The 26,007-nt window shown below is 35.3% G+C and overlaps 1 protein-coding gene across 3 annotated transcripts; it reads left to right on the forward strand.

Annotated features, from left to right (window-relative positions):
* On the forward strand, positions 1–26,007 carry LOC125650841 (MFS-type transporter SLC18B1-like). 3 transcript variants are annotated; one of them, XM_048879387.2, is made up of 14 exons: positions 1–181; positions 3,288–3,511; positions 3,890–3,985; positions 12,425–12,498; positions 12,695–12,842; positions 12,945–13,013; positions 16,756–16,846; positions 21,043–21,188; positions 21,288–21,386; positions 22,996–23,090; positions 23,371–23,466; positions 23,679–23,753; positions 23,846–23,939; positions 25,165–26,007. In XM_048879387.2, the coding sequence occupies exons 2-14, from the start codon at positions 3,290–3,292 to the stop codon at positions 25,276–25,278; spliced, it is 1,419 nt and encodes a 472-aa protein (XP_048735344.2). In that variant the 5' UTR covers positions 1–181; positions 3,288–3,289; the 3' UTR covers positions 25,279–26,007. The 3 variants fall into 3 exon arrangements, with proteins under 3 accessions (XP_048735344.2, XP_048735346.2, XP_048735347.2); XM_048879389.2 differs by lacking the exons at positions 23,371–23,466; positions 23,679–23,753 and having other exon boundaries at positions 36–181; XM_048879390.2 differs by lacking the exons at positions 1–181; positions 3,288–3,511; positions 3,890–3,985 and adding an exon at positions 8,280–10,025.

The following is a 26,007-nucleotide window of genomic DNA, read 5'->3' on the forward strand; positions in this document are numbered from 1 at the left end:
ACATTTTTATCAACCGAAGTCCATTTCCAGTTCGATAACCAGAAGGATTGCATAAAAGGATGCAAGATGGTCTTTACCGTCTTATGCAATGCAGCAATGCTAATTTTATGCAACATCTTACTATTATAAGTCTAGAGAAATTGAGATGTGCTTAATAGATTAAAGTACGCACCTGATTCAGGTAAGTCTTGTCACGTTTATTTTATATAGTTGGTAAAATGGGTAGTAAAAACCGGGCCGGGCCGAGCCGGGTCACCTTCGTAATCCGAATATTTTAGTTTTTTTCGTTACTTTATTTGCGTTTGATGTGAAACTTCTGAATCCCAATCTGGATGATACATTGGATCTTCGCTACAAAAAGTACGGCATAATTTTGCCTCACTGTGAAAATATCAACGATTGTTTATTTCAGGTTGGTGAAATGGGTAGCGAGAAAATATACACATTTTTCTGTGATTACGACTGATATATGTGACACAACAATGAAACTACACATAATTTAGATAAATAATATGTTTTACGGCGTGACCGTGTTTGAGGGCGAAGCTAAAAAGTATTGGCATTAGTATCTATATTCAAAACAGGACCAAAAAACAACCCAAAGTTAGCACGAGGACAGAGCTTTATTATATACCCATCAATGTATCGTTCTTTGATACTGTGGATTTCACATCGTGTGATACCGGACCACCACACTGTGTTTTTCTGATTCCATATCAGTATCCTCTGAAACTGATGGCATCATACCGTTACAATGACGTCACAATGCATCAACGCAACATTATTTGTGGAAAATATTGACCGCGTCACAAAACAAAACTAAGTACACAAAACATAATTTCATGGTATGTCTGTGTTTTTGATAATTTGGATTACATTTATCATCTTATGCCTCGTTCACACGGATGCGCATTAAATTTTACTTTGCATCAAATTTGATGCGAAGTAAAATAATGCGCATTAAATTAATTCGAATTAAATAGCGTTCACACGACGGTAATATTTAATGCGAAGTAAACTAATGCGCATTAAATTCGTATGCATCTCTATTAAAGGGTGCGCAAAATAAATTAAAGAATAGACTATGTTATTGAAAATTATTTTTATAGATATTTTAATGAATATTGTGTAGATCTTTACAGAATTCTTTGTTCAAAACGCTATATAGGCCTACATGTAATGTACTACATGTTTACAATTTAGGTCTACATACATAATTTTGATCTACACATAAGGAGTTTTTTGTAGTGTTTATTTATATGTTCCCAAGAAATTACTTGTTATTTCCTCCGACAACCAGCATTCAATCTTTCTTCATGGGCCCAATTTTAAAACTTCGGAACGTCTTTTTCACCATTCCGCTGACTACTGTTATGACGTAATTTTTTACTAATACGTATTATAAGTCTACTGTGACGTCATATGGTATAAAAATTAACAATGAGCGGCATATGTTTTAAAAAATGTAAAAAAGAAAATCATATTATCACTATTTTAAAACATTGTTGTCGTATTTAAAAACAATTCCTTCCACATGTATTACTCAGTATGCCTATGCAGAGCACAGATTTACGTCTGACGTTATCTAATGACATGCTGTTTGTACATGTTTAATTTAGTGATTATTATCATTTTGCTTAGTTTTTCGTACAAAATTAACATTAATATATATAGCTGACCATGGGTATGATGCATGTGACCCAAATTGGCCATTACGCATGCGTCTACATTTAATTCGAATTAGCTTCGCTTAGCGTTCACACGGAGCTAATGCGAAGTAAATTTAATTCGCATTAAATCGCGACGTCAATTTTAATTCGAAGTAAACTAATGCGCATTAAAATCTCCGTGTGAACGAGGTTCAGATTTAATTCGCATTAACTTACGTTTAATGCGAATTAAATTCTTCGTGTGAACGAGGCATTATAAATGTGGTTTAAAATGCAGAAGGGGGTATATAATAAATTTATCATTACTACAGTAACTTGATCCGAAGAGTTGTGTAGCGACATAACAATAACGGAGCGGATCAAAGATCTTATTTTAATCAGATTGACCTGTTTATGGTAATGTTTACTCTCTCACTAAAGAGGGATAATCGTGTTATAGTAAGGATATCTCGCTATAGAGGAATTTAAATGTTCCCAACCTGTTAAAGGTTTTTGGGACGATTTTTCATGCATTTCCTCTACATTCTCCATTCTCGTAAAGTATTCAAATTTACACTCCTAATTTAGTTGTGCACATGCACAACAAGATACATAAAACGACTGACCTGTTTAAAAGATGCACCTTAATTATTATTTATCTATATATTTAAAAACAGGTAAAAGTAGGTAGAAGTAGCTACTTTAAGTAGGTTTAAATACCTAGGTAGCTATTAATAGCTTCGTAGGTAGAAATAGTCTTTGGACTGAACCTGACTAAAGCTGTTTAGGCTGTCGTCTTGTTCACTAGTTCTTTTAGTTTAATTGTCGCTTCACCATGTCATGCTAGTGAAGAGTTTAATTTTAATTTGACTGCTGTATGGAGACCTGTGTTAAGGACATCTTCACATTTAGTTTTATGATCTTTTTTAATATGACATTGCAATGCTGCTAATTTACAAGTAAGAATTATACTCCCTGTTACCGTTACATACTATACACCTATTTACTGGCTCTGAGGACAATATCAAATTTATTGTCCCCCAAGACAGCAACTATTTCCCGAGTTGCTGTAGAGGGGGACAATAAACTAAAATTGTTATTGTCCTCATGTATAGCCAGTAAATAAGTGTTTTATTATACCAAAGTAGACTTTACTTGTGTTAGACATACCAAAGTGAAGTTAACTAATTAGAGTTATTGGACTTTGACATAACAGAAAAGAAAACGCGGGAAAATATAGCATCTGGTAAATAGTTTCGAGACTATTTCCTTAGGGCAGATAGTTCAGAAACTATTTCACGGCCAGCGTTATCCAGAAGAAATAGCAAATTTATTCACTTAACATTTATATAGCAAAAACATTCTGAGGTATAATAACTACTACTACTGACAAATCTTTCTGTAGCAATTAAGGATCTGATATCAAATTTGAAGAATAATTTAATTTTTTACCAAAAGTTAACAGAGGCTGTTCACAGTACATAATAAACTATTTTCATTCATGTATGTATTGGTGCAAAACTTAAAGCCACATGTTTTTGAGGACTGAACTTTGTTTTTGATGGAAATGCCTCATTTTATTTGACATTTTACAGCAATTTTCTTACAGCAAATACATATATATTAATTGTCCCTTAGGCATGGAAGACAGTGAACGAGAGCCCCTAGTGAAGCAGGGTCCATCAAACACCGCGGGGTCTAGTAATGACAGTGAAAGCAACAGTATCAATAGGAAGGAGGACGAGGAACTGTCATTTTCCAAACTTTCAAAACAGAATATACTTCTGCTTGTATCCATGGCATCAGTGAACTTTTTCAGTGTGACATGCTTCTCACTTTTAGCTCCATTCTTCCCAGCAGAGGTAAATATAGTCTGAAGACATTAGAGAGCTTAAGATGCTTTGACAGCTGTGCTCAGAAAGACCCTTTTTAACAATGATACTTATGAATAGGTATGACTAGATAATTCAATAGATCTATTTTAAACTTTGTTGCATAAAATTGCACTACAAATTCATTAATGTATAACATATATTTCAAATGATATTTGAAATAATGTTGATGAATGATATGGATTATCTGTCAGGATCTTTCAGTTTTCTAGATCCTGGCTTTAAAAAGTTTCATGTACATGCATGTGTGAAATTTATGTATATAGTGATATTCTGAAGAAGTGTGTTGAAAAAAAAACCCAATGCTTTAAACATTGTAACTATTTATTTTCTATTTTGCTTATTTAGGCAGGAAAGAAGGGAGTATCCCAAACTACAGTAGGAATGATATTTGGAGTGTTTGAGTTTGTCATTTTCTTGTCATCACCAATATTAGGAAATTATGTAAGTATTTTATCTCTCTCTCTCTCCCCCTCTCCCCCTCTCTCTCTCTCTCTTTCTCTCCATTTGCCTGTCTGTCTTTTCGCTTTAAGCTTTTGTCATTGATGCATTTTGGTCATAAGGTGTGTTGTAACCCAAAAATATGTCACTATGGTCTTTTTTGTTAAAATTATATATATATACAGTATAATTTGTCCAAACCGGCCTCTGAGTACTCCCGGCGCTCTGTCAATTCCGGCCACAAAATATAGTCCCTAACATTTCTTTAACAAATCCTTTATTAATAATTCCCTGTACTCCGGATACTGCATATTCTGTATATCGGCCGGCTTACACAGTCCCAACTGCTATTAATTAACTTTAATTATCCTGTGTAAACCGGCCCCTCGATGATACACCACCCTAATTGTTGCGGTCAATTGTATTCGGTGTACACAAGGTCCCAACTGCTCGTAATTAGCTCTAATTATCGCATTTAAACCAGCCACCCCACGATGACCAACCTGTCGGTATTCGGTCGATCACACGCGGTGTACACAAAGGGTGTCTCAAGGGAAGCCTCAGGTAAGTAAAAGAGTGCAACTGGCGATGGGTCGCAATCAGTTTAAAATAAAACCTGATTTTTAGGGGGTGCACTTTTCAATTATGACAACACCACGCACGAGGTAATGGCGCCCTCCCCCTAACGACAGAGACGAGAACTGACATTAAAAGACAAAGTTCAATTAATCGATGAATTCGATACATTCTTGGAATGAAACAAAATCGGCAACAACCCCGTTATGTTTTCCAAAAGCAGGGTTTCCCCTCGTGGACTTCTCGGAGCTTTACGGCTAGTCAGACAGTGATGATATGCAGTTAGTTAGCACAACTCACCATGTCCGGTCGATCACTCGGCATTACGTTAGTGTCCGTTTCACAGATTGAGACAGTTGAAAACGATACATTTACAATGAAAGATGGGAAAGACAAATTTTAAACGAACACAACACAAACTTGACGAACGTACATAATGTAGCACTTGATAGTGGCGATGATGTAGACGAAATTGACAATTTACCAACAGAAAATTGCACGAATAATTCCCAGATTTTAAACTGTTTAATAAAAATTGAAACTTTTTCAAATGAGCACGACAATAAAACACTGACATATATATTTTTACATTTTGAATTCTTTTGTGATAAATGTATATTAAAACGTTAGCAATCATTACACACGTATGCATAGATAGTGAATACAAGGGAAGCAACTCTCATTCTTGTCAACATTCTGCACTCTGGACTCTGTGCAAACTGGCCAATTTCTTTGGAACCACACATAGCCGGTTTAGACAGATTATACTGTATATATATATTAGGAAATTATGCAAGTATTTGCAAGTATTTTATCTTGTTCTTTCTCTCTCTCCATTTGCCTGTCAGTCTTTTTGCTTTAAGCTTTCGTCATTGATGCATTTTGCTTATAAGGTACGTGTGTTGTGACCGAAAAATATGTCACTATGGTCTTTTATGCTCTCTCTAAAAGAATTATTGCTCTCTTCAAATGAATTAAAGATATCATTAATTCAATTGAAGAGAGCAATAATTGAATTAATGCGCGCATTAAATCAATTATTGCTCTCTTCAAATGAATTAATGCGCTCATCAATTCAATTGTTGCTCTCATAAATTGATTTAATGCATGCATTATATCAATTATTGCTCTCTTCAATTGAATTGAAGCGCATCAATTCAATTGTTGATATCATTAATTCATTTGAAGAGATCATGAATTCAATTAAAGCGCGCCTCAATTCAGTTGAAGAATTAATGCTATCATCAATTCAATTAATGCGCGCAATAATTCAGAATTGAAGATATCATTAATTATTTGAAGAGATCTTTAATTCAATTGTTGTGCGCATCAAATGAATTGATGATATCTTCAAATAATTGAAGTTATCTTCAATTATTTGAGTTTATGTTAATTTGGTGCTCCATAGAGGGCTGCTATGCATTTCGGCATGTAATATTCTGTTTATTATATACTGCATTTTTCATGCTTAAATATTGTTTTTGAACGATATATTATTTATAATGGGTTTTTTTTCATTTGATACCGAGTCTGGAAGCTGCATGATCTTACAAAATGGTTTTCTTTTTATCACATGTAGGTTACTTTTTATCACATGTAGGTTACTTTTTATCACATGTAGGTTACTTTTAGGTTACTTTTTATCACATTTAGGTTACTTTTTATCACAGGTAGGTTACTTTTTATCACAGGTAGGTTACTTTTAATCACAGGTAGGTTACTTTTAGGTTACTTTTTATCACATGTAGGTTACTTTTAGGTTACTTTTTATCACATGTAGGTTACTTTTTATCACAGGTAGGTTACTTTTAATCACATGTAGGTTACTTTTAGGTTACTTTTTATCACATGTAGGTTACTTTTTATCACATGTAGGTTACTTTTTATCACAGGTAGGTTACTTTTTATCACATGTAGGTTACTTTTAATCACAGGTAGGTTACTTTTTATCACAGGTAGGTTACTTTTTATCACATGTAGGTTACTTTTAATCACAGGTAGGTTACTTTTTATCACAGGTAGGTTACTTTTTATCACATGTAGGTTACTTTTAGGTTACTTTTTATCACATGTAGGTTACTTTTTATCACATGTAGGTTACTTTTAATCACAGGTAGGTTACTTTTTATCACAGGTAGGTTACTTTTTATCACATGTAGGTTACTTTTAGGTTACTTTTTATCACATGTAGGTTACTTTTTATCACATGTAGGTTACTTTTTATCACAGGTAGGTTACTTTTTATCACATGTAGGTTACTTTTAATCACAGGTAGGTTACTTTTTATCACAGGTAGGTTACTTTTTATCACATGTAGGTTACTTTTAATCACAGGTAGGTTACTTTTTATCACATGTAAGTTACTTTTTATCACAGGTAGGTTACTTTTTATCACATGTAGGTTACTTTTTTGCATTTAAAAGATACACCAATATTTAGCACATTGTTTCACTATGGTGAAAACCTTGATACAATGATTTGCTATTGTAGTTTCGATTTGATTTACTATTATGGTAAATCTTTGATACATTAATTAAGTATGGTATAAACGTTGGTACATTAATTAAGTATGGTATAAACCTTGATATATTAATTATAATTAACTATGACAAAAACTCTCATTCATTGATTTACTACAGTAAAAACTTTGATACATTGATTTACCATGGTTACAGCTTTGATATGTTGATTGTTATATAAGGAAATACATAATTTTCGGATTGATATGCATATTTGCACGCCTGTATGATATGTGATATGGGGTTTTAGACCGGTCGTTGATATAGGATTTGTGATGTCATCCATATCGCACAATGCAGAATCGGCGTAATCGTTAACAAGTATATGATAAGTACATGTATATATATCAAAATTGTGTTTATATTATATTTTGCACTGTAAGGCCTAGCAAACATAAATACGCATCATCTACCTGTTGTTCCACATGGGCATATCATGTACCTTAGTGGTGCACTTTATATTGAAATTTATGAAATAAATTCTCTTAACCCTAGAAATGATACATGTTTTATAATCTTGGAGCACTTTGGCATGGTTACTATCTAGTAGGCATGTTAGCACAATCACTTCTTAATAGGTATGTTAGTTAGCACGACGGGACTGTCACTAGTTAGTTAGCATGACGGGACTGTCACTAGTTAGTTAGCATGACGGGACCATCACTAGTTAGTTAGCATGATGGGACCATAACTAGTTAGTTAGCATGATGGGACTGCCACTAGTTAGTAAGCATGACTGGACCGTCACTAGTTAGTAAGCATGACTGGACTGTCACTAGTTAGTTAGCATGATGGGACTGTCACTAGTTAGTTAGCATGACAGGACTGTCACTAGTTAGTTAGCATGACAGGACTGCCACTAGTTAGTTAGCATGACGGGACTGTCACTAGTTAGTTAGCATGACAGGACTGCCACTAGTTAGTTAGCATGACGGGACCATCACTAGTTAGTTAGCATGACGGGACTGTCACTAGTTAGTAAGCATGACGGGACTGTCACTAGTTAGTTAGCATGACAGGACTGCCACTAGTTAGTTAGCATGACGGGACTGTCTCTAGGTAGTAGACATGTTAGTGGGCATGACGTACAGGACCATCATTAGATGGTAGATATGTTAGTGGGCATGACGTACAGGACCATCACTAGATGGTAGATATGTTAGTGGGCATGACGGGACTGTCATTATTAGATAGTAGACATGTTAGTGGGCATGACGGGACTGTCATTATTAGATAGTAGATATGTTAGTGGGCATGACGGGACTGTCTCTAGATAATAGGCATGTTAGTGAGCATGATGGGACTGTAACTAGTTACTGGTAGTAGTCATGTTTAGACACTGTCTCTATCTAGAAGGCATATTGACACCATCACTACACCTTCATATATATATATATATATATATATATATATATCTATATCTACAATTATATGTGCTGACAAGACACCCACTATGCACAAAGTTTTACCAATAGTAATGAAACTTTTGAAAATCATTGGTCCCAAAGAGGATGATGAACCAATAATCAGAAGAATGAAGGAGAAAATGCATGTTGAGCTGAATAAAAGGGCAATCACTGAGAAAACCACATTAATGGGGTGTCTTATGAACCCATTTACTAAAGATTTGAACTTTGCCCCAGAATTGAGAGAACAGGCTTACAAGTATCTACGAGAGGAAGTACAAAATGCATATAAGACTGGAATTCCTATCAAGATTAAGATGGAAGACAATGAGGATGAACCTATTGCAGAACCTTCACGGCCAACTCTACCAGTACTAGGACCAGAACTTGCCAAACCCATTGCTGAAGTGGACTCTTCGGAGAATATAGAAACAGAGGAGCCTCAACTCAAGAAGATAAAGTCAGCAGATACAGAGGACTGGTTATCTGATATAGTCTGCATTGGAGAAACTCAGCCAAATCCTGAAATGGCCATTGAAAATGAACTTCAGAGGTACTTGGGATGCAAGATCTTAGAAAAAGACCAGAATCTAACTGTTCTTGAGTGGTGGAAATGTCACAAACAATTTTATCCTAGACTTGGAAACACTGCAAGGAAATATTTAGCGATACCCGCCTCATCTGTTTCCTCAGAGAGGGTTTTCAGTTTATGTGGTAACCTTGTCAACAAAAAAAGATGTAGGTTAAGTCCAAACAACATTGACCTCCTTGTGTTTCTCAACAGAAACATTGAGTATTGGTGATTGTCGGATTGAAATTTATTTTCATTTCTGATACCGTTCTAGTTAGAATACTTACTTTTTGTTATTGTTACAGTTGTTACTGTTCTGTAATTTTGACATTGCATATTCATTTCTAGTCAGTCAATATCATTTTTTTTATTTAGAGACATTAGAGTATTTCTAGTCAAATGGAAAATTTTATTTTGTCTTGGTTGTGAACTCTGATATCTTTGAGACATTGACATTGTGATTGTAAATAAATTACTTGATATATTGAAATTCTGATTTATTTACATGTGAACAAAAGAAACAAAGAAGAATTCAAATGTTGTTTCCATACATGTTTAATGATTCGTTATCTATTATGAGGGGGGAAAGTTTAGAAAAACACGGCAATTCCGATTATAATCGATTATATGTGTCCGATTATTACCGATAATCGATTATGGTTTTCGGTCCGATTGCCCATCACTAATATGTATATATACATATATTTATTTTCACTTCATTTTTCCCTTCATGAACATTCCTGCTAACTGAAACTTAAGTCTGACAAACTTTCACTTTTCGATATAGTCTAATTGCTGCACATCAACACACTGGACATAAAGAGCACAACACAGCTTTTTTGTTAAAATGCAATTAAAATTTGTTAAAATGTAAATATTAGAAATGTCTTTCAATTGTTTCAAAGTATATGGTTGCTAACATGCTCCAGTCAGTATGCTGGTGTGAAGAGCCTCACGATACTGTATACAGGGTAGGGCTGAAACGATTCATGGAAATATTGATATTGCTCGATTCAATGTTAAATTCATTGCCTAGTGGCAGTCCTGTCATGCTAACTAACTAGTAACAGTCCAGTCATGCTAACTAACTAGTGGCAGTCCCGTCATGCTAACTAACTAGTGGCAGTCCCGTCATGCTAACTAACTAGTGGCAGTCCCATCATGCTAACTAACTAGTGACAGTCCCGTCATGCTAACTAACTAGTGGCAGTCCCGTCATGCTAACTAACTAGTGATGGTCCCGTCATGCTAACTAACTAGTGATGGTCCCGTCATGCTAACTAACTAGTGATGGTCCCGTCATGCTAACTAACTAGTGACAGTCCAGTCATGCTAACTAACTAGTGACAGTCCTGTCATGCTAACTAACTAGTGACAGTCCTGTCATGCTTACTAACTAGTGACAGTCCCGTCATGCTATAGTGACAGTCCTGTCATGCTAACTAACTAGTGACAGTCCTGTCATGCTAACTAACTAGTGACAGTCCAGTCATGCTTACTAACTAGTGATGGTCCAGTCATGCTAACTAACTAGTGATGGTCCAGTCATGCTAACTAACTAGTGACAGTCCGGTCATGCTAACTAACTACTAGTTAGTGACAGTCCAGTCATGCTAACTAACTAGTGGCAGTCCCGTCATGCTAACTAACTAGTGGCAGTCCCGTCATGCTAACTAACTAGTGACAGTCCGGTCATGCTAACTAACTACTAGTTAGTGACAGTCCAGTCATGCTAACTAACTAGTGGCAGTCCCGTCATGCTAACTAACTAGTGGCAGTCCCGTCATGCTAACTAACTAGTGGCAGTCCCGTCATGCTAACTAACTAGTGACAGTCCCGTCGTGCTAACTAACTAGTGACAGTCCCGTCGTGCTAACTAACTAGTGACAGTCCCGTCATGCTAACTAACTAGTGACAGTCCCGTCATGCTAACTAACTAGTGACAGTCCCGTCATACTAACTAACTAGTGGCAGTCCCGTCATGCTAACTAACTAGTGGCAGTCCCGTCATGCTAACTAACTAGTGACAGTCCCGTCATGCTAACTAACTACTAGTTAGTGACAGTCCAGTCATGCTAACTAACTAGTGACAGTCCGGTCATGCTAACTAACTACTAGTTAGTGACAGTCCAGTCATGCTAACTAACTAGTGGCAGTCCCGTCATGCTAACTAACTAGTGGCAGTCCCATCATGCTAACTAACTAGTGGCAGTCCCGTCATGCTAACTAACTAGTGACAGTCCCGTCGTGCTAACTAACTAGTGACAGTCCCGGTCATGCTAACTAACTAGTGACAGTCCCGTCATGCTAACTAACTAGTGACAGTCCCGTCATGCTAACTAACTAGTGACAGTCCCGTCATGCTAACTAACTAGTGACAGTCCCGTCATGCTAACTAACTAGTGACAGTCCTGTCATGCTAACTAACTAGTGACAGTCCCGTCATGCTAACTAACTAGTGACAGTCCCGTCGTGCTAACTAACATACCTATTAAGAAGTGATTGTACTAACATGCCTACTAGATAGTAACCATGCCAAAGTGCTCCAAGATTATAAAACATGTATCATTTCTAGGGTTAAGAGAATTTATTTCATAAATTTCAATATAAAGTGCACAACTAAGGTACATGATATGTTCATTACATTCTGGTTCAGTAAAACACATTATAGACTCGGCCTTCATGTACTTATTATTTCACCTAAATAATGTCGAATAACGTTCAGACTTTTGTTTGCCTGGAGTCTTACAAAAATGATGATAAACTTTTAACAGTTTAAACTACAGAGCCAACAGGCATCTTACCGTTTGGCAATTTGGAAACATTTTGCTTTTTAAATTATGATTGAGATAATGTGAATCTTGGTAATAAAATTTTTCTTCAATGTCATTATTGGTTTCTTCTGTAAACTGTATTGTATTGAAAGTATTGAATCGTGACATAAGTATTGCACAATGTATCATTTCGTGAAGGAGCATATCATTTCAGCCCTAATGCAGGGAAATATCCTCTCTCCCCCCCCCCCCCCATTTCATTTTCACCCCTTTTGCTCTTGTTGTCATTGAGCAAAATTAAGACTGGGTAAAACTGTTTTCTCTCTGACTTATCTTTCTTTTAACACAATTGTGTTTGGGCAAATTTAAAATGGGGTGAAACTGTCTGCAAGTGTAGAAAGGCGAAAAAACACAGAGCGAAAATAACACAGGGCGAAAATAACATGGGACGAAAATAACTCTGTATATATCAATCTCATATACTTTCAAAAATTGAAAGATATTTCTTAAATCTATGTATGTGTTTACACTCAGAATTAAAGCACTAAACATGGTATATGTTGCAGTGAATTCAGTATGATAATTATTTTCAACAGATAACAAAAATAGGATCAAAGTTCATGTTTCTCTCAGGAACCATGATTGGAGGGATATGTGCCATATTGTTTGGGTATGTTTGTCATGTTTAGACTAATTGGTTACCTTAATTACCATGTTAATGTTGTTCAGTTAATTTGTTTATGATATTCTAATTAGACCTGATTGTACAGGTATATTTGTCATTTTTACACTCTTCTTTAATATTGACATGTTGACATTGTTGTAGTATATATTGACATGTTACATGTACTTTCCATTTATTTCAGAGTGTTGGACAGAAGTCCGGATGGGACCACATACATTGTCATGTGTTTTCTGTGTCGAACAGTTGAAGCTATTGGATGTTCAATGTTTGTAACTGCCAGTTTTGCCATTATTGCCTGTGTGTTTCCCAATAATGTTGCAACCATGTTTGTAAGTATGAATATTTGTAAGCACATGTAGATGTATAAACTTAGTGAATATTCATAACCTGTTATGTCTTCACTTGATGTGGTCTTCATTATTTCTATTTAGGGTGTGTTAGAGACATTCAGTGGACTGGGTCTCATAGCTGGACCGGCTGTTGGCGGTGCTCTTTATCAGGTAACTGGGTAGTGCTCGTTTTCAAGTAACTGGGCAATGATTTCTATCAGGTAACTGGGCAATAGTCTTTATCAGGTAACTGGGCGGTGCTCTTTATCAGGTAATTGGGTGGTGCTCTCTATCAGGTAATTGGGTGGTGCTCTTTATCAGGTAACTGGGCAGTGCTCTTTATCAGGTAACTGGGTGGTGCTCTCTATCAGGTAGTATGCAAATTGTATGTTTAGCACAATATTGAAAGAAGTTCTTCCAGAGTAACATCTTCAGAATTATATTCAGACTGGGCTATTTGAAAACATAAAAGATGTAAAAATTTGAAAAATATTGCAAAACACTCAGGCCTGAGGGAATGGAATACACAATGTTGTTTGTTTTATCATATGTAGGTTCTGCCTGATAATCTTCGTCCATTAGTGTGTGTTGAAACTGATCAAAATGTTAGCTACTACCTACCGATGCATTTACTTTCAAATTTCATATACGTACGTGTACATTGGGTGTTTGAATATTGTAGTGCTGAATGCATTCAGTTCTCATTGCTGTGCTCGGAGTTTGAATAATGCATTCAGTTCTCATTGCTGCGCTCGGAGTTTGAATCTCATGATTAACATCAGTTTTATGTTAGGGTATTTTGTGGTTGAACATTCAGACATATGGGCTTCCACTGACTGTTATGTTTTTTCCCCACACCGAGGATCCCTTCGCACTATTATCAGAACCCATGAGATGCATTGGTCCAAGTTGTTTGTTAATTGTTGTTAATAACTAGGAAATGAAGAGGTGCAGTCTAATGGACTGTCATTTACAAACTTTAAACCATTATCACAGGTGACTCTCACTGGTAGGTGAGAAATACAGGGTTTATTCTTCCAAAAGCTAGCTGCATTGATATCCTAGCTATCTTTGTTTTGGTTGTATCATTTCATTATCACTTCAGTGACTTGTCTGAGGCATGAGTTTATCACAAAAAAACCCAAAAAACATTTTGGTTAGTGTATCAGGTCTCCTTGAAATGAAATGGGAAGAAAATTAGAATTCTTTTTCTACCCTTGGCAAAGTTTAAAGGGGGAGGGTGTATATGATATTGGAATCAGCATGTCCATCTTTCAGTAGACATGATTTTGTCTGGACATGTTCTGAGAGACTCGCATATGATTTTTTTGTTGTTGAAAATTTGTACACTGATATTTTCATCAGGATTGGACAATTTTTCTTCACTTTGTAGGTGTTTTTTTCAACTTTATGTACTTAGCTAGTCATTTTGTTTTAGACTTTGTAACAACAATCATCATGTCTGTCAGTGGACATGATTTTGTTCTGATATTTTTTAAGAGACTAGAGCATGGACTTCCCTGAAAATTCCCACACTCTTTATTACACCATGATTATTGATAAATATCAATTGATAAAGGAATTTTGTGTATCAGGTGAAACATGAATAATGTTTATCCTCATGTATTTCTGCTTGGTCATGAGTTATACATTTCAAATATGCCCATATATGGATAAGCCCTGCAGGGGTTAATTCTGTTAGTTAGGACAGGTCAAATTTACTTTTCCGTAAGGAAATTTATTTTTTACTTGAGGAATTTTTTTTCAAAACTTAACTTCTCAACTGACAGTGACCTGTGATAAAGGGAGATTTAAAATCTACAGATGTTGGTCTAATCTATTTTAATTATCTGATTTTCCTGAACAGTAAAGAGATGGTAGATGCCAACTTGCCAATGGAGACTTTGCACAGTTTCCCTAGAAGTGTTCAAATCTTTATAACATTGTTCCTTGCCTAATATATATAAGAGGGCATTATCCTGTTATTTACTTCGCGAATCAAATAAGTTTTACATTGTTGACGTTAACGTCAATTTCATCTCTGTACATGTTTACGACCACTATTATACTTTCTGACTATAATTTCACTTATTTTGACTCCTTTCATTTTGGGTCTGGGAGAATTATATTGATTTATTCCATACAAAACAATCATAACAAATACAGAGGCGAAGCAAATAACAGGAGTAAATAACGATGCAAGTTCTTTAAATCTACTCAATACCTTGGAATTTATTTGCTTCGCGAAGCAAATAACAGGAGTATATATATATACTGAGTCATTTCATTCTAAATAACACTTTAAGGGGAAGATTTCCCCGGAAAAGGGTTTCTTTGGGGGAGAAACATATAAAAATGGGGCTTGGTATTTTTGGGGGGGGGGGGGGAACAAGTTAAAAAAGAGAAGAAATCAAGAAATAGCACGTTTTTGTACAAAGCGAAGCAAATAACAGGAGTAAATAGCGATGCAAGTTCTTTAAATGTACTCAAAACCTCGGAATTTATTTGCTTCGCAAAGCAAATAACAGGAGTATATATATACTGAGTCATTTCATTCTAAATAACACTTTAAGGGGAAGATTTCCCCGGAAAAGGGTTTCTTTGGGGGAGAAACATATAAAAATGGGGCTTGGTATTTTTTTTTGGGGGGGGGAACAAGTTAAAAAAGAGAAGAAATCAAGAAATAGCACGTTTTTGTACAAAGCGAAGCAAATAACAGGAGTAAATAGCGATGCAAGTTCTTTAAATGTACTCAAAACCTCGGAATTTATTTGCTTCGCAAAGCAAATAACAGGAGTATATATATACTGAGTCATTTCATTCTAAATAACACTTCAAGGGGAAGATTTCCCTGTAGAAGGGTTTCTTTGGGGGAGAAACATATAAAAATGGGGCTTGGTATTTTTTGGGGGAACAAGTTAAAAAAAGAGAAGAAATCAAGAAAATAGCACGTTTTTGTACAAAGCAAAGCAAATAACAGGAGTAAATGGCGACGCACATTCTTTAAATCTACTCAAAACCTCGGAATTAGTTTGCTTCGCAAAGCAAATAACAGGAGTAAATAGCGAGGCAAGTTCTTTAAATGTACTCAAAACCTTGGAATTTAGTTCCTTCACAACTCTGATTTAAAGGGAGAGTACAAGAAAGATGAAGAAAAATACCAATGGAAGTTCCATAATATTAACTTACATTTATTCCGTATATACACAAGCACTATTCATACTAAAGTGCATGTTTTACTTCCACATGAAATTAAGTGCATCCGTGTTTTATCATATTGAATAACTTTTACGGAATAAATCAGTGCTATATTATGTAAATGTTACTTTATTCCGTATATTCATATCAAGGATTTAGGCGAATTCAATATAAAATAAAATTGGTCTTGATCCGCGCATCAAGTGCGTATTTTACTTCTACATGAAATTAAGTACATCCATGTTTAATTGTATTGAATAACTTTAACGGAATAAATCGCTGATATTAGTAAAAATTACTTTATTCTGTATATATTCATACCAAGCATTTAGGCGAATTTAATAAAAAAAGTTATGATAAAGGGTTTACCTAAAACCCAGCTTTACAAATTATATACGAATAACATTGCTGTTTTCCCATATTGTGTATATATATTTACGGAATAAAGGCAAGTACTTAAGATGGATATAAAATGTAAAAGTAATATAATAAGTGAGGTACATTAAGTATAACATTAAGTATATCAGAGGTAAAAGAGGGCCACAATCCCTATAAAATATTTAGGATTGTAATAAACATGCACAGAGATGAAATTGACGTTAACGTCAACAACGTCTAACTTATTTGATTCGCGAAGTAAATAATAGGATAATGCCTATAAGAGAGGAAGAAGAAATGGGACTTTATACTTGTAAATCATGTGGTTACTTTTCAGTTAGGTGGATTTGGGTTACCCTTCTTTGTGGTTGGCTCTATAACAGTACTTAATGGAGTAGCTGGCTATTTCATGATAGGACATATTGATGGTAAGTTCATTTGTATAATATGTCAGCTCACCTGACATACAGGTGTAAGTGAGCTTTTCGGATCAATTTGCTGTACATCTGTCACATGGTCATCATTGACTTATCTTAACTGAGCCAAAGGTTACTGTGAGTTTGACCCCCCCCCTCCCACACACACACACACACACACCGCCACCCCCCCTCTTCTTAATCAAGTCTGTCATCTGTTGCTGTTACAACTTCTGAGGAACTACAGGTGTATTTCAGCTCTTTTGGTACGAAGCATCTTCGGGTAAAGGAAATTTAAAGTTTGCTCAATTGAAAGGTCATATTTCTTTCCAAGGGGAGATAATAAGTGGGAAAAAAAATCTTCACAAGAAAAGCTAAAGAAAGTATTGGTTTAAATGGAAATGCCATAAGAATCTTCAAAGATGGGCATACAACTTGGTAAAATGATATTGTATATTTATAGATTTGTTTTATATGTCTTGTCGAGGATTTTTTACTCATATTGAGACATCACCAGTTATAGGTGAAGTGCCACAAATTTAGACCTATGCTTAGCCCGTACAGCCATAATGGTGAGCGCTCCTATTTCTTTCATATACCATTGCCTGGCATGACAGGGGACCTCCATGAATAAGGTCATATCTGAAAGACCCTTGAGATTTTTACTTTTAAGTCACGAGTTTTTGGTGAAGGAGCAATGACTACCTATGTTTACTTCTTCAGTTTAATGTGGCCACGGCAGGAGTGAGGCTCGAATTCACGACCTCACAGTTACGAAGTGAATGCGCCACCAATGAACTACCACGACCGGTTTATATATTTATAGAAAGTATAGATACAGAACTGTATGAAGAATGACTCATAGGGTCGGAGAGGGCTTACAGTAAAGGTTTTTAGATTACTGTGAGAATCTTTTGACACACATCCCAACAGTTACAAGTTAATCACAGTTGGTCAAAACAAAAGGGAAGTGTCTGATGCATACAGTGTACATGCTTTATTGTATTGTCTTGTATATTGTTGGTCACCTTTGGTATTAGAATTCTTGAAGTTAATCAGCCTCCTCTTTGTATGAGCAGTCCATGGGCCCATGTTTAACATTCATTTTATTTTTGAATTTCAAGAGGAACTGCAAAGTTTTATCAAACTTGACAAAAGCATTGGGGGAAGGGTTGAGTGGGTGGATGGAGAGTATGTCAGAAATAAGATAGGTTTGGTTCATTCAATAAGATTTTGTAGGATTGTTTGTCCAGTAAATACCAAAACTTTTGTAATAGCTTCTTTCTGTTGAAATCTTTGAAATTTAATCTTCTTTAGAAAATAAGGACACTGTTTGTCAAATCAATATACATGTATACTCATATAGTGAAGATTCAGGTTTGATTAGATTTTCTTCGATGATATTTGAATTGAAATGCAAGCATTGTCATGTAGTACAACTTTAACTTAAATAAAACTTCCAGGAGCCAGGGCAAGTATACAATAGGATTTTTATGTTTTACAAATAATCTTTTAAAAAATATTCAACCGAAGACCCAATAAAACGCAACCAATGGTCAATTACCTCATAAAGTATGGATTCCAGTGTCTACTAAGCATGGTGTTACTGTGAATAATTGCTGAAAGGTTAAAAAGTTTGTGTCCAAACCTGGTGAATTTTATCTCTGTACAAATATAATGCCTCAGGTGAGCAATGTGACCCGTGGATCTCTTATGTTTAAATTCCGAGTGACTTTGTCTTCTCTCTTTAAATTGTTGTATAGTATATGTATTTTCTTTACTCAGGTTTTATTCTAAATAAAGAATACAGAAATTTGTCTGTTAAATGTAGATGTATACCTAAAGAATAGATTCAAAGGCAAAAACATTGGAAATATAGATATAATTATGTGACCAAAACTTTTTAGGAACCAGGGAACATTTGCAGGTTAAAGGTTACCTTCTGCAGATGATCACCTTGAGACTACTTCACATTGTAGCTTTGTTATCAAAAGAGAAAGAATCCTATTGATATTGGGATCCTAAGGTCAAGGTCACTACAGGATCGTACATTTACTTATCACCTACATTGCAAGGAGATACCCTACTTTGTGGAGTTGGTTGGTTGAATATTGTTTAATGTCCTGCTCGAGAATTTTTCACTCATATGGAGACGTCACCATTGCCGATGAATGGCTGCAAAATTTAGGCCTATGCTCAGGGCTTACAGTCTTTGAGGAGGGAGGGATCTTTATTGTGCCACACCTGTTGTGACAGGGGGCCCAGTTTTTGCTGTCTCATCAGAAGGACCGCCCCATTTAGTTGCCTCTTACGACAAGCAAGGGGTACTGAGGACCTATATTGACCCGGATCCCCACTTTGATAGCATAAAGAATGCGTAGAACTGATTTCATATTTCTATGACTTGGAATTCCAGGGATCGAAATTAACTTTTTTCACCACTAGCAAATTTTAGCTAGTGGATTATTTTCCAACTAGCAAAATTGAGCTTTTACTAGCATTTTTCAATCGATTACTGTTTTACATGAATTTAAGAAAACAATCATGTCTCTTTATCAACATTTTGGGAAAATCTTTTAAAATCTCCTTTAAAGGGCAATAATAAAAATAAGATTGCGAATTCTTTCATTTAAAATTCAATGAATTATCAGACAAAATACATGGTGCGGGTCATAGGGTACACTTGTGTGGCGTACTCGCTGTCCAGAGATCTACCACCTATTTACAGCATCATGTGGATTGAAATCTTGAAGACTGTTTGCACCAATTCAAACTATATGTTCAAAACTTTTGGAAATTTCACCAAAAAAAATTCTAGTTGAAAAGAAAACCTCGCGAACTCGAAGTGTTTGACTATAGATTACAGAAGGACACCGCGTGAAACGGTAACACACTGTCATGTGTTGTTTCGACATGTAGACACGGACGAGATCAATATGCTTTCTATTTAAATCAGACGTCTCTGAGACGTCCGAAGTGTGTTTGAAGTAGGCCATCTTCGACTTCACTGACTGAGATGACCTTGGCCTTAGTTATTTATTCGATCCACGTTTACTTTTTCAATACTTGTATATTCATTCTGTAAAGCATTTCTATGCACAAGACAAAATTATTGTAAACTTCAAAGTACAGCCAATAAACCAAGGAAATCCGGGAAAAAGACCGGGTTTTTTTGCACTCGCAAAAAGTTGCGATCACTTGTGATTTTTTACTCGCAAATTCAATTTTTAACTCGCATTTAGCGAGTATTTCCCCTTAATTTCGTTGCCTGGAATTCTTGAATAATTCGTTTAAAACCTGACATAAAAATGCAGAACGTTTTACTTTGTGGACTTTTTGTTAATTAAAAGTTCTATTTCTGCTCCACAAATTTGTAGCAGATATTTTTACAAATGTCTCACAACCACAAACTTAGATGTACGTTCCTGCCTGTCATGGTTTCTTTATGAATAATCTTTGAGTGAAGATTTATTACTAACCTCTAATTGGTATTAGTTATATTGTACAATTAATGACATTTTCTCAATTAATATGATGCTTTAGCTATTAACCCTCAAAGTACAATATTCACCGAGTTCTCTGGCTTGGTAAATGTTGTACTTGGAGGGTAGGTAAAGTATTGTATTGACTGAAAAATGTCAATAATTGGTTTATTATATGATTGAATAATCTAAAATATCAAATTGGCTACTGGAAACTACGGAATGATAGCTGGTCAGCCATCTTTGATTCCAGCTAGTGTGCAAGACTTAGTGGAAAGTGATTAGAGATGCAAGTTTTCATTTATTATATTATTGAATAATTTAAAAAAAATGTCAAGACTGGCAGCTTGACCTTAGCAAATGACTTGATCAACCATCTTTCTTTACATCTGTATTGCAATACCTATTGGAAATTGATTAGAGACAAGAGTTTTTTTGGATGCCATGGAAATATAAGCCAATCGTATCAATTTAGAAATTCCCAAATTAATTTTGGTCTGACGTTGGAAAAATCAAATGTTGTGTTCACCTCGAAGGCATATGGATGTTAACATAATGTCCTATTTTTACTAGTTTTTTTAATCTTAGCCAATAAGAAATCTGGGAATTATTCAAACATATGATAATGTTCACCAATGAAATGTTGACAGCTTTCTGGACTACCAGTCAGTAAGCAACGTTCATCAACATAAGACTATTGTGAATAAAATTGTAGTGTACTTTCAGATTCTCCTAGAACAAGGTCCAAATCCATACTTTCCCTGCTCAGGAGTCCATTTACATGGTCCATTGCCTTATGCTTAATATCTGGGAGTTTTTCTCTAGGCTTTCTTGATCCAACTTTAGCTTTACATGTTGATAAACTACCAGAGGTTAGAATTCATTTCCATGATGAGATTGTATATATACATATTTTTTATATATGCCATATTCCTCAATCCATTTGTTTATGACTTTATTGTATGTTCTAGTTGAAAGGAAAAACAGCATTGATAGGACTGATGTTTCTGATAGCAGGCGGAATGTACTGTTTCACCGCTCCTTTGTATGGATATATTGTTGACAAAAAGGTGGGTTGGTTTTTTGTTTCATGTCTTGTCAAGAATTTTTTACTACTATTAAGATGTCACCAGCTGTAGGTGAAGTACCTGAAATTTAGACCTAATTGCTTAGGGCTGTAGCAGTGAGTGTTCTTTTACGTGCCAACACCTGGTGCGACGCTGTACCTCCGTTTTTAAGGTAACCGTTATATCTGCAAGACCTGTGATTCTCACATATACGAGGGTTGTCCCAAATTCCATGGAATGGACTTATAACTTTTAAAGTATCGATTTAATTTCATATAAAACTGCTATATATTATTAAAAATACCATTGTTGACCAATACCCAAAATTTCAACTTTGTACTTTACTTTTGAGAAAATTAATTATTTTGTAATGAGGTTGTGCTCAACGGCGCAACCTGCGACGTCAAAATTTTCTCGCAGTTTTCGTGCGACCGTTTTATTCATTTTTATGCCCCTGAGCTCGAAGATGGGGGGGGGGGGGGGGGGGGGGGGGGCATATTGTTTTTGTCCTGTCTGTAATTTCATCATTCTGTCATTCTATCTGAAACTTTAACCTTGCTAATAACTTTTGAACAGTAAGTGCTAGAGCTTTGATATTTCACATGGGTATTCCTTGTGACAAGACCTTTCCGTGGGTACCAACATTTTTAACCCTGTGACCTTGACGTTTGACCTACTCTTTGAAAATTTTAACCTTGGTGATAACTTTTGAACAGTAAGTGCTAGAGCTTGGATATTTCACATGGACATTTCTTGTGACAAGACCTTTCCGTGGGTACCAACAATTTTTTACCCTGTGACCATGACCTGGGAGTTTGACCTACATTTTGAAAACTTTAACCTTGCTAATAGCTTTTGAACAGTAAGTGCTAGAACTTTGATATTTCACATGAGTATTCCTTGTGACAAGACCTTTCCGTGGGTACTAACATTTTTGACCCTGTGATCTGGACCTTGGAGTTTGACCTACTTTTTGAAAACTTTAACCTTGCCGGCATCCGTGTCACAACTGATTGCAGGGTGTCTGGGATACTCGGATGACCAGTACTCTTCTATTGATCACAGGGTCAGTAATCTGACTCCTGCTTAGTATTAAAACACACAGGTAATTTTAAGTTATAGCCTGTTTCTGAAAATCCCCGATATATTTAGTTATACTGCACTATACAGCACAATATCTGTCTCTGTTCAGGGTTGTATAGAGTAATGTACAACAGTATTTGTCTCTGTTCAGGGTTGTGTAGAGCTATGTAGCATAATATCTGTCTCTGTTCAGGGTTGTGTAAAGCTATGTAGCATGATATCTGTCTCTGTTCAGGGTTGTGTAGAGCTATGTAGCATGATATCTGTCTCTGTTCAGGGTTGTGTAGAGCTATGTAGCATGATATCTGTCTCTGTTCAGGGTTGTATAGAATAATGTACAACAGTATTTGTCTCTGTTCAGGGTTGTGTAGAGCTATGTAGCATAATATCTGTCTCTGTTCAGGGTTGTGTAAAGCTATGTAGCATGATATCTGTCTCTGTTCAGGGTTGTGTAAAGCTATGTAGCATGATATCTGTCTCTGTTCAGGGTTGTGTAGAGCTATGTAGCATGATATCTGTCTCTGTTCAGGGTTGTGTGAAGATCATGATGGCAGTTGGAGGTGTAGTAGCAGCGATTGGTTACTTATTGATGGGGCCCACACCTCTGATTCCTCACTTACCATTGTAAGTATGTCTTTGTCATGCCTCTATTTTGATTTCAAGGTGAAGATAATATCTGCATTGTCAGACTAGATAACAGTCTTCTTTCTTTACCCAGAAACATATCCCTAAATTTTGCAACTGTGATCCAAGATATCTTTTCATTTTCAAAGTCTTTTGAGAATATTATTGCTTGATACCCTAGTCTTAATTTCCACTTCACACTTATTATATTTCATTCTTTAACTCTCTACATAGCAGTGTACGATATTTCATGTGAAATTTCTTTGATTTTCCTAAATAGTGAACTCTGGTCTGTCATTTTGTCTTTGGCACTGATGGGACTGGGTTTAGGATGTGCACTTATCCCAACTTTCCGAGGCCTGTTAGATTCAGCAAAGTAAGGCAATGCAATATGCAAGTACTGTATCATTTTCTTAATGCAATATACAAGTGCTGTATTATTCTCTGAATGTAATAAACAAGTACTCTATCATTCTCTGAATGTAATATACAAAATATCATTATCCGAATGTAATATACGAGTGCTGTATCATTCTCTGAATGTAACATCATGCAACATGATTCCAATCACACATTTGTTGTTGACAGAGAACTTGGAATGGAAGAGAACATGGACACGAATGGGATTGTTTCCGGCTTCTTTAACTTCTGCTTCTCTCTTGGGTACTTGCAGCTTCAGTATATTTTCTGCGCGTTTTATTCTGTGTTACGTTTTGTTTACTAAGTGTCAGTAGTATTGAACAATCTATTTTCAGAGCATTCTTAGGTCCCACTGTTGGAGGTGTGCTTGTGGACAAATTTGGTTTTAACTGGTCTGCAACAGGTGCTTCAGGATTCATAGCAACCTCAGTAAGTCTGAAATAATTTACATGTACCCTTCATGAGGAAGTCAGCAAATACCAGCATGTATTGAATGTATAGTTCAGTAATCATGTTAATCATGTTATGTACATGTATTTCAGGGCTATTCATTTAGAAATATTGAAGCTTGAGTGAGCTTTTCTGATCAAAAATTTGTTGTTGATGTGATTGTTGTAAAATTTTCACATTTTCATCTTCTTCTCCAGAACTAATGGACCAATGTAAATCAAACTTGGCACAAAGTATCTTTTGGTAAAAGGAATTTTGGATTTCCATATTTGAATATTTTATTAAACATAGACATTAATTGCTAACTCACAGCTCAACTTTATGACAAACGAGATGATTTCAGCTTTTCCACTCTCAACTTCCCATATTCATGTTGCAATACTCCATTATCACTTGCATTGAGATACACTTTTTCATCACTTTATGAACATGGATATGATGTATATATAAATTATATTACTTAAACTAAATTCTGATTCGCTGGTATACTGGTGTATACTCGTAGAGTTGGGGTACAGTAGAAATCAAAAGATTTAAGATTGCTGTAAGATTTCATAGAAACTTTCCAAAAGGAGTATAATAATTACAGTTGGTGAATATTCAAGCACCTGGCCCCAGGATCATGTACCAAACTAAGACTTAAAAAAAATATTGAATGACAATTTTCTTTTGGAATGATTGATTTCTCAATCATTTCATTGCAATGTTCAAATTTTGACTTAAGCTTAAGATGTTTCATAATCCTTGGGCCTGGAGACATGTAATAATCAAACAGCAGGGCCTGCCTAATTGTTGAGCAGATATTAATGCTCCAGTAACGTATCTGAGCAATGTTCAGGTGAGCAGTTATAATGTTTCTTGTTTCACACAAGGAAAAACAACACGTGTGATTGCTTGCACTACAAATCTATTAATGATACTTAAACAATACCCAGGCTCTGGGTTAACAGCACTGAAGAATAATTGGCATACATGACCTTAACAATTATAAACAATGTCCATTTAATCGGAGTCTGTGTGGAGTTAATGTTTCTCTTGTCAGAGTCAATTATCCAGACTGATGAATTGAAATACACTTAAAAGTTAAAACATTACAGCAGTGTGTCCCCAAGGCCTCTTTTTAAATTTCTGTTTAGTTACCTAACGAGTATTTAAAACAAAATTCAAAGGAATATATGAACATCATGTAAATTTTTATTTTCAGGTAATAGTTGTTACACTCTACGGTCTCTGTAGGACTCTTAATGAGGGAAAAACGCAAAAGAGACGAGGTTATGAAGTTATTATACATCAATCAGCCGTTACAAGCAATGTTTGAATGTCCATGCCTCCACATGTTTTAAACCGGTTTACATGAAGCATATATTATTATTTTTTGTTCTGGTGCATAATGTATTTACAGCAAGATTTACATGTAGATAAATCATATTTATTTCATCATGTATCCATTGTAGATTATCATTGCAATTTATTTTTGATATTGAATTTATTTTTAACTTTGAATTAGAACAAGAGTATACCAGTTTGATAATTTCTTTCAATATGTTGCATGTGTTGGCAAACTACTCTAAAACGTTCTAAACTTGAAGAAGTTTATATGTAAATCCTCAAGATATATTATTATAACATGTTGAAATAATCAAATATCTAAATGTATGTACATGTAACATTAATTATAAACCGAATGATAAACAATTTTAGTGTCCATCAGATTGGTAAGCACGGTTAATTGTTATTGTACAAGGAAGAGAATAGTAACTGAGATTTTGATAACTATCCCATACATTTGATCACTTTCTGATTGTTTTCTTATACATGTCATCATTGCAATGGTAATGCATCCCATAAATTTTCAAGACATGATATATATTGTATTTGATTTTTTATCGATTTTTATTTTATACTTTTGTCTGTGATCCACAAGTTGTGGCTAATCATACGCATTAGATCACTGAGGGTGCATTTTTTCTCGATCATAGTACATGTACATGTATTATTTGTAATTTTGTATCATGTAAATCAGACATTAAATCGTTTTATGTACTAA

The sequence above is a fragment of the Ostrea edulis genome, chromosome 5, assembly GCF_947568905.1.
Source record: "Ostrea edulis chromosome 5, xbOstEdul1.1, whole genome shotgun sequence".
Classification (NCBI taxonomy): Eukaryota; Metazoa; Mollusca; class Bivalvia; order Ostreida; family Ostreidae; genus Ostrea; species Ostrea edulis.